We start from the raw sequence: 14305 nt of genomic DNA, 5'->3' as shown, positions 1-14305 counted from the left end.
AATCTTACCATTACTCAACGGAAATTGATATATCAGAATCTTAGTAGTGACGGTGCGCCAATATGGCATATAATCCTTATGGCAGTATGTTTCCTCGCCCCAGGCTCCATCATGCAGTACTAACTTTCGCAGACAATCCCTATGGTGCGCCTCCTGCCTATGGAGGTTATCCTGGATCAAACAATGCTCCCCCAGGAATGGCTCCTCCACCTGGTCTAGGTGCGTATGATCAAAATCAACCCTATTACCCATCTAACATGTTCGCAGGACCTCCTCCAGGCATGTCTTCTGCTCCGGGAATGGCGCCTCCAGGTGTCCAGCAGTCTAGCGCCCAGCAAGCTAATCGTCCAAGCGGCCTTCCACCCAGCTTCCAAGCGCCTGCCAATATGCCCAACATAAACTTCAACGCCCCCGTGATTCGACTCGGTACCTCTCAGCAAGGGAAAGCCGGTGCGCCTACAGGCGGTCGCGACATGCCTGGTCCTAATGGTGGACGACCTGGACTCGGCATGGAAAGAGGAATGGATCGCGATCGAGGAGCAAGGGAAGCGCCCCAAGTGCTTGTTCCCCCTACGAACGAAGAGAAGCTCCGAACGATCTTTATACACCAGATTTCTGAAGGCGTTGGCGGCGATGACGGTATTCAACGGCTGTTGGGTGCTGTTGGAAAGCTGCGGAAGTGGGATTCCGCAGTGAGTGTCACAGATGACCACAAAGGCGTTAAGTTTGGTTTCGCTCTATTTGACGATCCATGGTCACTGAGCTCCGCAGTCAAGCTACTTCACGAGGAACAAATCGACGTTCCTGTCAAGCGCCAACCGGTATCCGTTGATGGACCCAAGGACGACACATACGAGGGTATTGAAAAGACAAAGCTTCAAGTGACGGTCGACGAGAGTTCGCTTAAGTATCTCGAATCTTACGAAGACGCCCAAGACGATTCCATTGGGATTGAGAAGCTTGAAGCCGCGAGGGCAGCACTAAAGCACGCCGTTCGCGATCTTTTCTACCCAAAGACCAACATTTCTAGCGAAGATATCACAATGGGCAACACGGAGTCTGGCGAGAACGTCGAAGTGGTTAATATTCCTTTGGCGCAAGAGGACGAACTTGCGGATATCCCCGCTGAGATGCGAGAAGTCGTTGCGCAAGAGATCGCTGCGTTTCGCGAGAGGAGTACCCAGCGAGATTTGGAGCGTCTGCGAAAGGAAGAAGAGATGGAAGAGATGGAGCGACGACGAAACGGGCCATCACGAACATCTCGACTTGAATCACCACCAGCTAGCACCAACAACATTCCTCTTGGCCCAAGAGGTAGCATCGCAAATGCTCCGTCGGGTCCTAAGGGACAAAATGGACAGAACCGGGTTGCCTTTGTAAATGGTGGCATTTCCAACACAGACCTTTCCATCCACCAAGAGGACGACGACACAGACGCAAGCGATGAGGAGCTTTACCGACGATACAAGTCCAAGAAGGACGAGGAAGATGACAAAGCGTATCTCGAGGCCGAGAGAAAATGGTCTAACAGAGAACGATCAAGGCAGGCAGCAATAGATCGAGAGCGCGAGCGAGAACGTCAAGATGCCGAGTCATTTGAAAGAAGAAAGGAAGAGCAGCTAGAGAGAGAAAAGGCCTGGGACGATGAGAAAGAAGCAGGTCGTAAGACTCACCAATACTATCGCGATCACAGTGTCTGGGCTCGTAAGAGGGCAGCCGACCGAGCAGATGAAGAGGCACAAGACGAAGCCGACAGGAGAGCAGAGCACGACGAACAGCGTCGCGAAAAGGTCGAGATGGAGCGTGCACGCGGTATGGCCGACTCGTTCCTCGACAAGCAAGCTGAAGAATTGGAGGAGGAGCGACAAGCTCCCGCCGCCACCGCACCGCAGCCATTTAAGCTGTCCCTCGGAGCCGCGGCTCAGAAGGCCCAGGCATCCAGGGCAGCTCCTCAACGGCGCACCATTGCGGAGGTTGAAGGTCTCTTGGACGATGAAGAGGCTGATTCTTCTACCAAGCGACAGCTAATTCCCATCCAATTCGAGCCTTCTTCCGCAACGGCACATATGACGGAGGAGGAGATCTCGCAAGCAGTGCGATCCCTTGCCCAGGAAATTCCATCGGACAAGGATGGTCTTTGGGGGTGGTCCGTCAAGTGGGATTACATGGACGGTTCTGTCATTAAGGATAAGCTACGTCCGTTTGTTGAGAAGAAGATTGTCGAGTATCTTGGTGTCCAGGAGGAGATGCTTGTCGAAGCAGTGGAGGAGCACCTCCGCGCTCATGGCACAGCAGCCGCTCTAGTAGAAGAGCTAGAAGGCGTACGTATTCCCTTCCCTTTGAACCTACTATATGACGAATTACTAACTAACTGTTATAGGCCCTCGACGACGAAGCAGAGGATCTCGTCAAGAAGCTCTGGCGTATGGTCATCTTCTTCACAGAAAGCGAGAAACGAGGTCTCCCCGCATAAGCAGGTTTCGAGAGAAAGGGTTGAACGAAAAAACATGTATCATTATTAATTTAAGTTTCTTAATACCACTGAAAGAATGGAGAGGGAGGTGAGAGGCGTTTGCGAGCTGTGGGAATAAAACCATTCAACCTTGAATCCTTGTCTGAAACCCATGTCTGTCTGTACTGAGCATCGTGAGGGGTGATCGATCGTCTGGGGCGTTACCTTTGTTGGAGAGGACCGAGGTGCCGAGGTTCCCCACACTGAGCACTTGGAGCTTCATCTCATAAAGAGCTTCAAGTCTGTAATTCATTTGAACCATTACAACAGTTTACAATAATATCAATTCACAATATCACAATCATGACAAAGACACTTACACCCCCAGAGGTTCCCAATGTGGTCCTCTCATACCCCGAGCCTCATATTCTTCTTGTTAGGCTCAATCGGCCGGAGCATCTCAATGCGATGCCGCGACAGATGAGCTTTGATCTTGATCGTCTCTGGAAATGGTACGACAACGAGCCCTCACTACGATGCGCCGTCATCACAGGCACTGGCCGAGCATTCTGTGCGGGAGCAGACTTGAAAGAATGGAACGTCAAGAACAGCGAAAGCAGCACGACCAACCTGGACAAATGGGCAGACAACGGTTTCGGAGGTCTGAGTAACCGGCGAGGCAAGAAGCCCGTCATCGCGGCAGTCAATGGTCTCTGCCTAGGTGGTGGAATGGAAATGATACTCAACCTCGACATGGTCATCGCAAGCGAAACAGCCAAGTTTGGCCTGCCCGAAGTGAAGCGCGGCGTCGTAGCCATCGCCGGCGCGCTGCCACGACTGATTCGTACCGTGGGACGTCAACGAGCATCCGAGATTGCACTGCTGGGACGCATGTACACCGCAGAGCAGTTCCTAAGCTGGGGTGTTGTGAACAAGGTTGTCAAGCTGGAGGATGTTGTCTCCGAGGCGCTGAGATGGGCGGTGGAAATGTCTAACAATTCCCCCGATTCGGTTATCGTGTCGCGCGAGGGGTTGCTGGGTGGGTGGGAAGCAGAAGGGCCCAAGGACAGCACCAACAGGATTGAGCATGGGGTATATAAGACAATGGAAGGCGGTGACAACATGAAGGAGGGTGTCTTGAGTTTTGTCGAGAAGAGGAGCGCTGTCTGGAAGAACAGCAAGCTGTAGGTGCAAGGTGTGAAGGGGTACAGAGTAGTTATGTTGAGCAGCGACCACAATGAATCATGTGCGGATAATAATGATGGACAATGTTTCGATGCAGTGAGACCTGGCATTTTCTAACCGGAAAATTGTGCATTCGTAAATGCCACCAACGTCGGAGGCGTACAATGTCTTAACCGTCCATTGAAGCAATGAGTCAGTTTGCTGGCGCACAGAAGAAAGAGAGCTTTTGCATTACCCGTCTCTAGGGACGGCCCTTGTAGTGGATGATACCATAGTAGCGTCCGCATAAGCTTACCTCCGATTGGCATACGCCCAGGCTTTCCAAGGGTACCAGGTCCATGAAAAGAGGGATATCGATCAGCAAAGAGAACCTCTCCAGCAGCCACAAACTGATAGATCGACTAGCCAATGACCCAAAAGGGATTTTCAGCTGGACGCAGGTAATAAGCCTTGTCTGCAAGAGCGCGATAGTGGAAAGTCCAATTCCACTGTTGCCGGTAGTTGATGACGATCAGCGAATTCTGGTTGGTGAATTCGACCCTCCAGATGCAAGGATTAACCAGTGGAGTTCTGGTACGGCTAAAAGTCCGTCTTGGTTCGACGATAGCTCCTCAATGTCTTGGGGCTGAGATTGTGAACCAGTCAGAGCCAAGCGGGCGCTCTAGAGAGCATCGCCATGACAAAGATCGACGCAGGATAACAAATAGTCAGCCTGTAAACACCCAGGACCTGTCCCCTGGTACAGCCATCCAAGACACTCTTATCCAACTTGAGTTACCATCGCATCCCGCTCTAGTAGGACGGCAGTCTGCGGAGAAAAGGCCGGAATGATGTGGTTTTGAACGACGTGCAGCTTTGTCGATCAGCTCTGAACTGAACCGTAATTGCGGTGGTAGCTCGATGAGATCTAAGACAACCCAAAGACTAGTGACCAGCCATGCTATCATGTCTACATAAACATGGCTGCTCCCCGACCACCACTACTTTTTGTTCTTTCTTGTGCGATGCCATATCCTCCAACTGAGTGTCACCAGTAACCCTGGGGTCGTGCAACCATGAATTACACACACCTTGCCCCAAACTCGGCAACCGAGTCGATAAAAGACCCATCAACTCATGATTTCCAAAGCAGACCGCAAACTCCAATGGGGCCTGTAGTTGCGAATATTGAACCAGGGCGAAAGCCTCGGAAACTTATTCTTTGCTTCGACGGAACCGGCAACAAATTTCACGGCGATGATAGCGACAGTAACATTCTCAAGATCTTTCGAATGCTAGATCGTGAAGCGGACGACCAGTACCACTACTACCAACGTAAGTTCGCTGTTGGGCTGTAGTTCCTGACTAACAAAATGAAGCTGGCATTGGCACGTATGTAATTTCCGGGTCACTTACCCATACCGGTATCAAGGCTCGCATCAACTCTTGGTACCAAAAAGCCAAGGACTCAGCCATCGGCTCCTCCTTTGATCAGCATGTTGTAGGAGGCTATCGATTCCTGATGCGATTTTACAACCCCGGCGATGAGATCTACATGTTTGGTTTCAGTCGAGGAGCGTACATCGCTCGCTTCTTGGCCGAAATGCTCGATTACATCGGACTCTTGTCGCACGGCAACGAAGAAATGGTCAAGTTTGCTTGGAAAGCGTTTGCTCAATGGCAAGGCCGTGAACAAGTGCCAGAAGATGACGAAGAAGACTGTAAGAAAGAGCCCGACAAGAAGACCGAAAGGATAAAACAAAAGAGAGAAGAAATGTTCCGGTTCATGAAGGGCTTCCGAGAGACATTCTCTCGTCCTGTTGGCCGCATTCGTTTTCTCGGGTTGTTCGACACCGTCAACTCAGTACCCAGCTTTGAGACAGCCTGGATGCAGCGCAGCAAGTTTCCCTATACTGCACGAAGTAGCGCTAGAGTGATTCGTCACGCCGTCAGCATTGACGAGCGACGAGCCAAGTTTCGCCAGGATCTCATGTACCAAGGCCGACCAGCGAAGAACGAGGACAAGCATTCCCACTTTCACAAAGCCATGAACGACATTCGTGAAGAATTTCACGGGCATGAGGAGCGAGGGAGAACGGGAAACCATCTCTCGCCCAACGATAAGCGAAGCGGGCAAAAGAAGGGAGGAGAATTTGCCCCGTATCGAGCTCGTTCCAGGTCATGTCGAAGACCAAGCCACGCTGGAGATCCAGAGACCTTCTCCAACCTTTCTGGACTGGCACTTTCCGAAATCAACAACATCGACGATGATGAGGCTCAGGATATCGACGAGGTCTGGTTCTCGGGAGGACACGCCGATGTCGGTGGAGGTTGGGAGATACACGAAGGTAGCAAGAGCACAAGTCACATCCCTCTTGCGTGGATTGTGAGAGAGGCGCAGAAAGCAGGGCTTCCATTTGATAACCAGAAAGTTGCTGAGATGGGATGCTGTGTCAAGAACGACTGGGAAGTTGCTACAGGAAGACCTCCCATTCCTGATCTTCGAGTTTCGAGTGGCAGCGGAGGCCCAGGCCATGCACCAGATATGCCCATGGACGAAAAGGAGGACGATCCTAAAGACAGGTTTCACGGTGTTATGCACGGCGCTTGCACAGCTCGAATCCACGACTCACTAGAGTACGGACAAGGCTTGGGCACTATAGCTGTCACGGCTTGGAAGATCATGGAGTACATGCCCTTCCGCAGAATGGATCTTCAACCCGACGGATCATGGAAGCCAATTCGTTGGCCTCTCCCAGGTGGTGAAGTCCGAGATGTTCCCGATGCCGTTCGAGTACATGGAAGTGTCATTCGCCGAATGAAGATGGACGAGAAATATCGCCCTGGAAATCTTATCATCGGAGGTGGTGGTCGGGGTGTTAGAAGAGCCCCTGCGAAACACGGTATTGGTGATTGGGAATGTGTAGCTGATCCTGGTGATCCGGTTGGTGAGATTTGGGTGAAAAAGAAGAAGGATGACAGATTACACGATTAATCAGTTTATAATGAGGACGTAACATATAGTAGTCAATTAATATTTTATTTGTTTATTTTTTGGAGTTTGGTATAAGTTGAGATTCCATGAGGTCCATGTTGAATAGGACGTCACGTGCGGCACATCTCTCCTATGTCATGGAGCCACGACATCAAAAGTTGATCCATCATAGCGCCATTCAATCAATGGCATGAGCTGAAGAAAAATACAGCCATTAATTCATTCGCCATGCCTCTCGTTCTTTTTCTAGGCGTGCTCGAAAATGGCATCCCCGACGCTGTCCGGCAATACGCTCGCACAATAATATACACCATCCTCACCATTGTATTTCTTACTCTCCTTAAGATCTGGACATCTGGTCGCAACAACCCTACCCAGCGCCTCCTCCATGGCAAAGTCGTGATGATGACGGGCGGAACGTCCGGTATAGGCGCCGCTGCAGCTTTGGGGCTTGCATCGCAGGGTGCGCAGCTGGTTCTGCTCACACAAACACCTCCGAACGATCCGTTCCTCGTCGAGTACATCCAGGACCTTCGAGAGAAGACGAACAACCACCTGATCTACGCCGAACAAGTCGATTTATCGAGCTTCTATAGCATTCGATCGTTTGCGACCAAGTGGATTGATAATGCGCCGCCTCGACGACTGGACATGGTCTATTTGGGTGCGGCGGTCCTTACACCCCCTGGCGGAAAGAGAAGGGAATCCGAAGAGGGTATCGAGGAAACATGGATGGTCAATTTCTTGGCCAACTTCCATCTGCTTGGCATCTTGAGTCCTGCTCTTCGCGCACAGCCTATCGACCGAGACGTCCGAGTTATTATCCCTACCTGCTCTTCCTACATTGGCTCTCCCTCTCTCAAGGACCCTGTTTCGAGAGATTCATGGACGCCAGGTAAGGCGTACGCTCGAAGCAAACTCGCAATGAACGTCTTTGGCCACGCTTTCCAGAAGCACCTCGACTCATACGACCGTCCCGACAAGGCACCGATGAACACACGAGTAATCTTTGTCGATCCCGGTCTGGCCCGAACCCCAAGTACCCGTCGCTGGCTTACACGCGGATCTCTCTGGGGACTCGCAATCTACACCGCCGGCTACATCTTCCCTTGGTTCCTTCTCAAGTCTCCTAACATGGCCGCCCAGTCCATCCTCTATGCTGCCATGGATCCCGAATTCGCTCGAGGCAGTGGTGGCAAGTTCATCAAGGAGTGTCTGGAAGTTGACTTTGCGCGAAAGGAGATCAAGGATGACGAAGTTGCCAAGAAGCTGTGGGAGGAGAGTGACAAGCTGATTGAAAAGGTTGAGAAGATAGAGGCTAAGAAGAGAGCTGCTAAAAAGGCGGCTGATGAGAAGGATAAAAAAGAAAAGACTGAAAAGGAGAAGGAGGCCGAGATTGAAGAGCTAGTAGAGGCTATCAAAAAGGGCAAGGAAAAGGCTGCGGCCAAGGAAAAGACTTCAGGCAAGAAGAAGAAGGGTAAAAATTAGTTAATGATATATACGGATATTTCATGGATATAGACAGGTATAGATGGAGTTTGGGTTTCTTGTTGCTCAGGGTGTACACAATATAATCCTTGGCCAACGAACTTGATTTAGCCGTATCATGGAAACTGTTTGTGTTGAAGCATAGCAATGCCACGTCAGGTCATGATTATTGTGCAAATATAGCCATAGGATGGATAACTGGGTAATCAATGACACAATCTTGTCAGACCGCAAATACCGAAACCCCATCTGTCGGACGCAATTCATTGAGAGATCTTTCAGGCTCAGTGCTGACTGACGGTTCTGCCCTACAAGGCTGTCTACGAGTGGGGTCTTGTTCCTGAATTATCCTCATTTCCCTCGCATTAAACGCGAGAAACTAACGAGTCCGAATAAAGTAGTGACATGTTCCTTGCCTTGAACTGCCGCGTGTGGGAACGGACACGGACTTGGCGTACCTAAAGACTCTGAGCCACAGTCCGTCTTGTCCGAATCAGACCATGTAAGATTGCCCGGTACAGTAAATAGACACACATAACGCGTGACAAAAGGTGTGTGAGATGAACAGTCTATTTCATCACCTGCGACAACACTAGAAGCATTGAAACTCCGCCACAGAATTACTGCAACTGCCCTGGAACCAAAGCCGAGACCGAATCTTTCACAGCCACATGTTGGATCCTCAAGTCCGCTCCATGCACAGCATCCAACTCACCATCTCTTGGCCTAGCCTACGGAAACGGTGAATCCAGTAATAATATCTTTTGACGTCGCAGTCAAATATAATGCAATATAACAGAGCGCGAAGATGGGAGTAAAATAAAATAAAGAAACGAAAGCCAGCAGTCGTGGATGGATCTGATAAATGAGTTTCATTTCCCCGCCCATCAAATTAATCAAATCTCTTCCTCAAACACCAACAAACATGGCTTCACGAGCCGATAATGTCACGCTATTGAAAACATGCCAAACATGTTTCCATGCCAAAATCAGATGCGAAAAGTCTCAAGGGTCGGTGAAATGCGATCGGTGTTTGAGACTCAACAAGACTTGCGTCTTTAATCCTTCTAGACGGCGCAAGGCTTTGAGACCGGGGTGAGACAATATGTGAAAACCGTCTCAGAAATTGTACCCGACTAATACGAGATAGACCATCGAGAAATCTTGAAGCCGTCAGTCCGACGAGGTCCAGATCGCCTTCTCTCACTTCTGCGCCCGCGACTTCAAATGTGACGGATGCTTCACCAGGCATGTCCAATACTCCTGGGAGTATTGACACAGAAGCATCACACAATCCCTTTTCCAGGGGAATGATGACGCTTGAACAAGGCCAGGGATGTCTAGATATGTTCAGAAGCCGAATGTCGCCTCACTTCCCCTTTGTCATGATCCAAGAATCGGTCACTATCCAAAGCCTAGCCCAGGATAGACCTGCGTTATGTGTAGCCGTACTCGCAGCATCTTGCCACGAAAATCGGATGCTTCAACGAGAACTCGGCAGGCTGTTTCATGAGATCGTACTTGTGCGCATGATTAAGGGTCCTTTTGCAACCCTCGACATGTTGCAAGGACTATTAGTCCATCTGGCGTGGTATGTCAAGCCAATGCTTTATATGTTTGTCGCTAATAGATCAGGGCGCATTATCATCATGGCACCATGAAGTACACACAGCACTTATCGCTTGCCGCCAGTATCATCTCAGACATGAGACTCGATAGACCGCGAATAGCAAGTCTATGGGCGTTGAGTAGAGAGAACAAGCATGCAAGTGGTGAGATGACGCATGATGAGCAGAGAGCATTAGCCGGGACTTATTATCTTTCATCAAGGTATGTCAAACATGACTTTTGGTAACTGGTATCTAATCAACTACAGTTCTGCGGTCTTGTTGCAAAAGTCACATCATTTTCGATACTCACCGTACATCCTCGAGTGTTGCCACAAGCTTCTCGCGTCAGGCTCATTCCCGACGGACAGACACCTTCCGTACATCATTTATCTCCAAAAACTCACCGAAGAAGTCGACGATGCTGTCATTGAAGCTTCAGGTACCGTTCGTGGATCAAGACAAGGTCATCTCCCCGCGGAGCTTCAAAGGATCAGAGAACGATACATGTCCACAAAGTCGTCTCTTCCATTCCCTCTCAGTGAAAGTCGTGAGTACTTCCTTTGTCTCTTATACGGAGGCCTGACTGACAGCACAGCCACTATTCTTCTGCAACTCCATGTACTCGACCTCATCATATGTCAACCCTCACCAGACGGCATCTCCTATGGTCCAAATGGTTTCCAAAGCCTTCAACAAAACGCAGACCAAAATCGCTTTCTCGATTGGTTATCCCAAAGCATGTCGGCCGCCAAATCCCTCATAAGCGTGGTACTACTCCTACCCCAAGGCGAAGAGGATAGTATGCCCAACATAGGCTGGATTATGCTGTACTGTGCGGTTTCATTGGCTGTACGTCTCGATCTCGTTGCCGCACAGCCAGAGAATGCACAAACAGCGGGTCACCTCCGTCGAATTCTCGATATGTCGCATACGCTGCGTCAGATCGTGCTGAGAATGGAGGCTGCTTCGGGGCCTGATACCGGCGACGTCGAACCAAGTCCCTACTGGGATCTTGCGAGGCGCGCGAGAAGGATAGAAAGGTGGTATATGGATCGCTGCGGACCTGTCGAATCGCCTGAGGTGGGAAGTATATTTGCGTCAAGTGAACCATCTCCCGCAAACCCCTTTTCAGGAACAGACATGGAATTTACCCCATCCTCGTTCCAGGATACAAGCTTGGTACCGAGTCTGCAGATCACAGGTGAACCTGAGCCTGAACCATGGATGACAAATCTGCTGGCAGATCTTGAAGTCGACCCGGCAATGGAGAACTTGCTCTTCACAGGTCCCTTTGACTTTTTGGGGGAGAGATGATTGAGATGGTTGAGTTGTAGAGGGTTATTTATATAGAGGCGCGCAGCTGGGCTGAATAAAAATAGGGACTAAAAGGAGATCGGACGAAACTATTGATGAGCTCTTGAGTTATATATACACTAAAGCTGGTCTAATGTTTCTATCAGTCACTCAATCAGTACTAGTTTTTATTCAACCCGCCAAGCACGACAGACGTACGGACACGGATACGGAGAAGCGCGGAGTTGGTGGTGATGTCAATAAGTTCTTCATGCCGTCGGTATATGTACGCTTTTGCATTCCTCACCCGTGCGCCGTCGGACCAGATGCGCAATAGCTTGTCACTTTGTAATAGCTCAGACAAAGACTTGCCTTTATTTTTTACACCCTACGTTCAGCTGTGAAGTTGTCTGCTACCAAATCCTTGTGTTGTGAGCCCTAGGTAGGACAAATGGTTCATGTCACCACTTACTGACCCGAGCCTGATTCAGTACTTGTTCATTCAATCATGGCAAAATCCATTAAACGCAAATACATCACAAGACCCCAGCTATTCCGTGTCACTGAAAATACAATACTCTTGGGTTTTTGCTACACATTAATTCGCCAACAAAGAACAATCTTGCCCTTAACAAATTTCACTCCCCCTCAACGTCTGACCCCTCATCATTCTCTCGCATGCTGACCCTGTAGTTCATAAACAGGAGGTTCATTGTACAACTCAGCAGGTCTTCCATGACCATCCATCTCCAAAGGGTTCTTTTTGACCTCCGTAAAGTTCGAATCCGTAGGACTTCGCCCCGCTTCAGAAGCATCAGAGGCCTTCTTCTTGTTGCGGCGCTTCATCCAGAGCCAGCCCAAAACACCGACAAGAAGAGCGCCGACACCGACTCCAACGCCTATTCCAGCTTTTGCTCCTGTGCTTAAGCCCGAGGAGGAAGAAGTATCATCCTCTGCCGGTTTGCTAGTGTCAGTTTTGCGCGGCTCTTCCTGAGGCAAAGCTTTTGCATCTTCCCAGTCTCCATCGTAGTTCCTGTATGTCTGTACAATGGTCTTGTTAGACCAGTAGTACATCCACACTTTGCCGTCGGGCTGGTTGTATGCTACCGCCAGACCAGAGTTGGGGTCATCAGCGAGGGGCCAAGCTTTACTGGTCTGATTGGATGCTATCTCCCATGTGTCTTTCTTTGCTTCAATTTCGTAGAGCTTTCTGTCGGTGCCAATGTAGAAGATGCTTCGCTTTCGGGATCGGTCTATCGCTGAGGCTAGGGCTTCGAGGGATGAGTTCCAAGCTGGCAGCGAAAAGCTGGGGGTTGACTGGAGGTTGACTGGGGTAACACTTGTAGAGTCATTGGTGAATGTGCCTCCAAGATTCGTTGGAAAGGAGTCTGGTGCAGGTTAGCAATATGATTCATGATGAAACTTTGAGTGTACAGACCTAATCTCCATTGTCCAGCTTTCTCCAAGCGAGATACCTCGATATCCTCGTCACCTTGAGGAAAAGCGACTGTCATATTCTCCTTGTCAATGAGAGCAGATCCGAGCGCTATTCCTGTTGCATTGTCCTGCGACACAAATCCACCATCAGTCCAGTCAGTGAACTGGGTATAATGCAACATCATGACATTCCTGTATTCGTTGTGATAAAAGACACGATATCCATTGTCGGCTCCCAGAAGGTCGACCGCAAGACCTGATTCATTGTGGATAGAGCTGACTTCTGCAGTTTCCGAGATACGATACTCTCCATTGCGAACAAGTTTCCCTGTCTTCATATCGCAAGTGTAGTATCCGTTTACAATGGCATGATCTTTAGTCTGCCAGAAGATAGATGCCTAAGTATCTTTTGTTAGCCACTGTCTGATCGTAGGGATCACAAAACGTGCAATGATGGTTTCTTGGCCAAAGTCCCACCAACCTTGCGCTGCCAGTGCAGTACCATTTCGCGGTGTCTCTTTTGCGTCTAGGATGTTGGGTTTGCCTAGTGGGAAAATGGGTGTGTCTTTGCTGTTGCAGTTGCTATAATGGATCTTTCCTGTAGTCTGATCTTGGGCGCCGACTTGGATTGTTCGCTCAGTGTCGTAAGCGTATATCGCATGGCTGTAACTGAGCTGGATCCATCCTGCTATCAACAGCCATGATAGCATGATGCACTGGTATCTACAGACACGCATTGTTCAATACACTGAGTCGGCGTTGGATATATTGGGCCCATTCACAGAGACAAGACAAATATGGGACAACAGTGAATATATGACAGCACAGAGACCTGTTACGGGAAGTTCTTACTCTCACCAGTCCCTTTTTACATGTTATGGCCATTTCGAGACTGCGAATGGCGATTGTGCATTTCTAAGGGTGGCGGCGAGTGACAGCCCAATACCCAGATGGGACTTTTGCAGGTAAGACTTGCTGCCGCGGTGAGAGATCGTCCATTCTTCTCACATGCGGCTGAGGGATTCCTATTATTCATTCGTTCTCGAGATAATTGAGGGCTGTCCATCAATTCGTGATGGATAGGACTAGTAGGTAACAGAAAGATTGACCTCCTAGGTCTTAGTGTACAAAAATAAATAGCCTAAGGAGTATGGTCTAAGTAGCATAAGCTGATCTAGTAATTTCGTCTCTTATACTTTCAACGGCCAAATCGTCTTATACCCCGAGGTATGGTTAATGTTCAGGTATGATCTCATTTGTCTCGGGCGTTCCGTGTCTGATGAGATACACGTTGTATCGTAGCCTCAATTGGAAAGTAGGTAGTCTAGACACCACACAGCAAGACGATAAAGAGAGCCTCGTAAAGAAAAAATGAAACCAGAGGTCATATTCTCTAGTCCGGGCTTCATCATGTGCGAGTCCGAAATACAATTACCTTGGGCAGTGTTGGACGTGACTTGACTTTGAGAATACAAAGTCCGGTCTTTTTATGAATCAAACGAATAATCTACTTCTCTCTGTCAAGTCTTGAGCACTCACTCTAGGAAATAAGCGGAGAGGTCCAACATTGAATGTAACTTGAGACTGAAGTTGTGCTGACAGGTGGCCAAGATCGCCGTTGTGGTCACCGTTTTAGTATTTTCTGAGACAACCATAAATTCCAACGGCCCGAGCCTTGTTTATTAACCCCTACGATAGGGTTAGAATAAGACATGTGAGATTGTTTGACAGTAGCATTATCATGAAGATTATCTTGGTTTTCTAGGGTTTCGTCACTCCATGTGTAGACAATCTGTACACTGTCAAGAGTATATACATCAGTCTAGCGATTAATAAATCTGGTTTCTCACAAGTCAGACTCTTGAG

General features: G+C 49.2%; 6 protein-coding genes across 6 annotated transcripts; 5 read left to right on the top strand and 1 right to left on the bottom strand.

Annotated features, from left to right (window-relative positions):
• Window positions 1-62: 62 nt before the first annotated feature.
• On the top strand, window positions 63-2473 carry FPSE_05784 (uncharacterized protein; the record flags this gene model as incomplete). The annotated part of the gene is made up of 4 exons (XM_009258902.1): window positions 63-84; window positions 133-219; window positions 268-2321; window positions 2381-2473. The coding sequence occupies 4 exons, from the start codon at window positions 63-65 to the stop codon at window positions 2471-2473; spliced, it is 2256 nt and encodes a 751-aa protein (XP_009257177.1).
• A 342-nt stretch (window positions 2474-2815) lies between these two features.
• On the top strand, window positions 2816-3640 carry FPSE_05785 (uncharacterized protein; the record flags this gene model as incomplete). The annotated part of the gene is made up of 1 exon (XM_009258903.1): window positions 2816-3640. The coding sequence occupies one exon, from the start codon at window positions 2816-2818 to the stop codon at window positions 3638-3640; it is 825 nt and encodes a 274-aa protein (XP_009257178.1).
• A 1052-nt stretch (window positions 3641-4692) lies between these two features.
• On the top strand, window positions 4693-6611 carry FPSE_05786 (uncharacterized protein; the record flags this gene model as incomplete). The annotated part of the gene is made up of 2 exons (XM_009258904.1): window positions 4693-4951; window positions 4996-6611. The coding sequence occupies 2 exons, from the start codon at window positions 4693-4695 to the stop codon at window positions 6609-6611; spliced, it is 1875 nt and encodes a 624-aa protein (XP_009257179.1).
• Window positions 6612-6839: 228 nt separating this feature from the next.
• FPSE_05787 (uncharacterized protein) lies at window positions 6840-8099 on the top strand (the record flags this gene model as incomplete). The annotated part of the gene is made up of 1 exon (XM_009258905.1): window positions 6840-8099. One exon carries the CDS (start codon window positions 6840-6842, stop codon window positions 8097-8099), a length of 1260 nt encoding a protein of 419 aa, XP_009257180.1.
• Window positions 8100-9756: 1657 nt separating this feature from the next.
• On the top strand, window positions 9757-11023 carry FPSE_05788 (uncharacterized protein; the record flags this gene model as incomplete). The annotated part of the gene is made up of 2 exons (XM_009258906.1): window positions 9757-9929; window positions 9976-11023. 2 exons carry the CDS (start codon window positions 9757-9759, stop codon window positions 11021-11023), a joined length of 1221 nt encoding a protein of 406 aa, XP_009257181.1.
• A 645-nt stretch (window positions 11024-11668) lies between these two features.
• On the bottom strand, window positions 11669-13149 carry FPSE_05789 (uncharacterized protein; the record flags this gene model as incomplete). The annotated part of the gene is made up of 3 exons (XM_009258907.1): window positions 11669-12390; window positions 12441-12837; window positions 12880-13149. 3 exons carry the CDS (start codon window positions 13147-13149, stop codon window positions 11669-11671), a joined length of 1389 nt encoding a protein of 462 aa, XP_009257182.1.
• Between the last annotated feature and the right edge of the window lie 1156 nt (window positions 13150-14305).

This window comes from Fusarium pseudograminearum, chromosome 3 (assembly GCF_000303195.2).
Source record: "Fusarium pseudograminearum CS3096 chromosome 3, whole genome shotgun sequence".
NCBI classification, from domain to species: Eukaryota; Fungi; Ascomycota; class Sordariomycetes; order Hypocreales; family Nectriaceae; genus Fusarium; species Fusarium pseudograminearum.
Note: the sequence above shows the minus strand (reverse complement) of the source record. Positions and strands in the feature narration are given on the sequence as shown.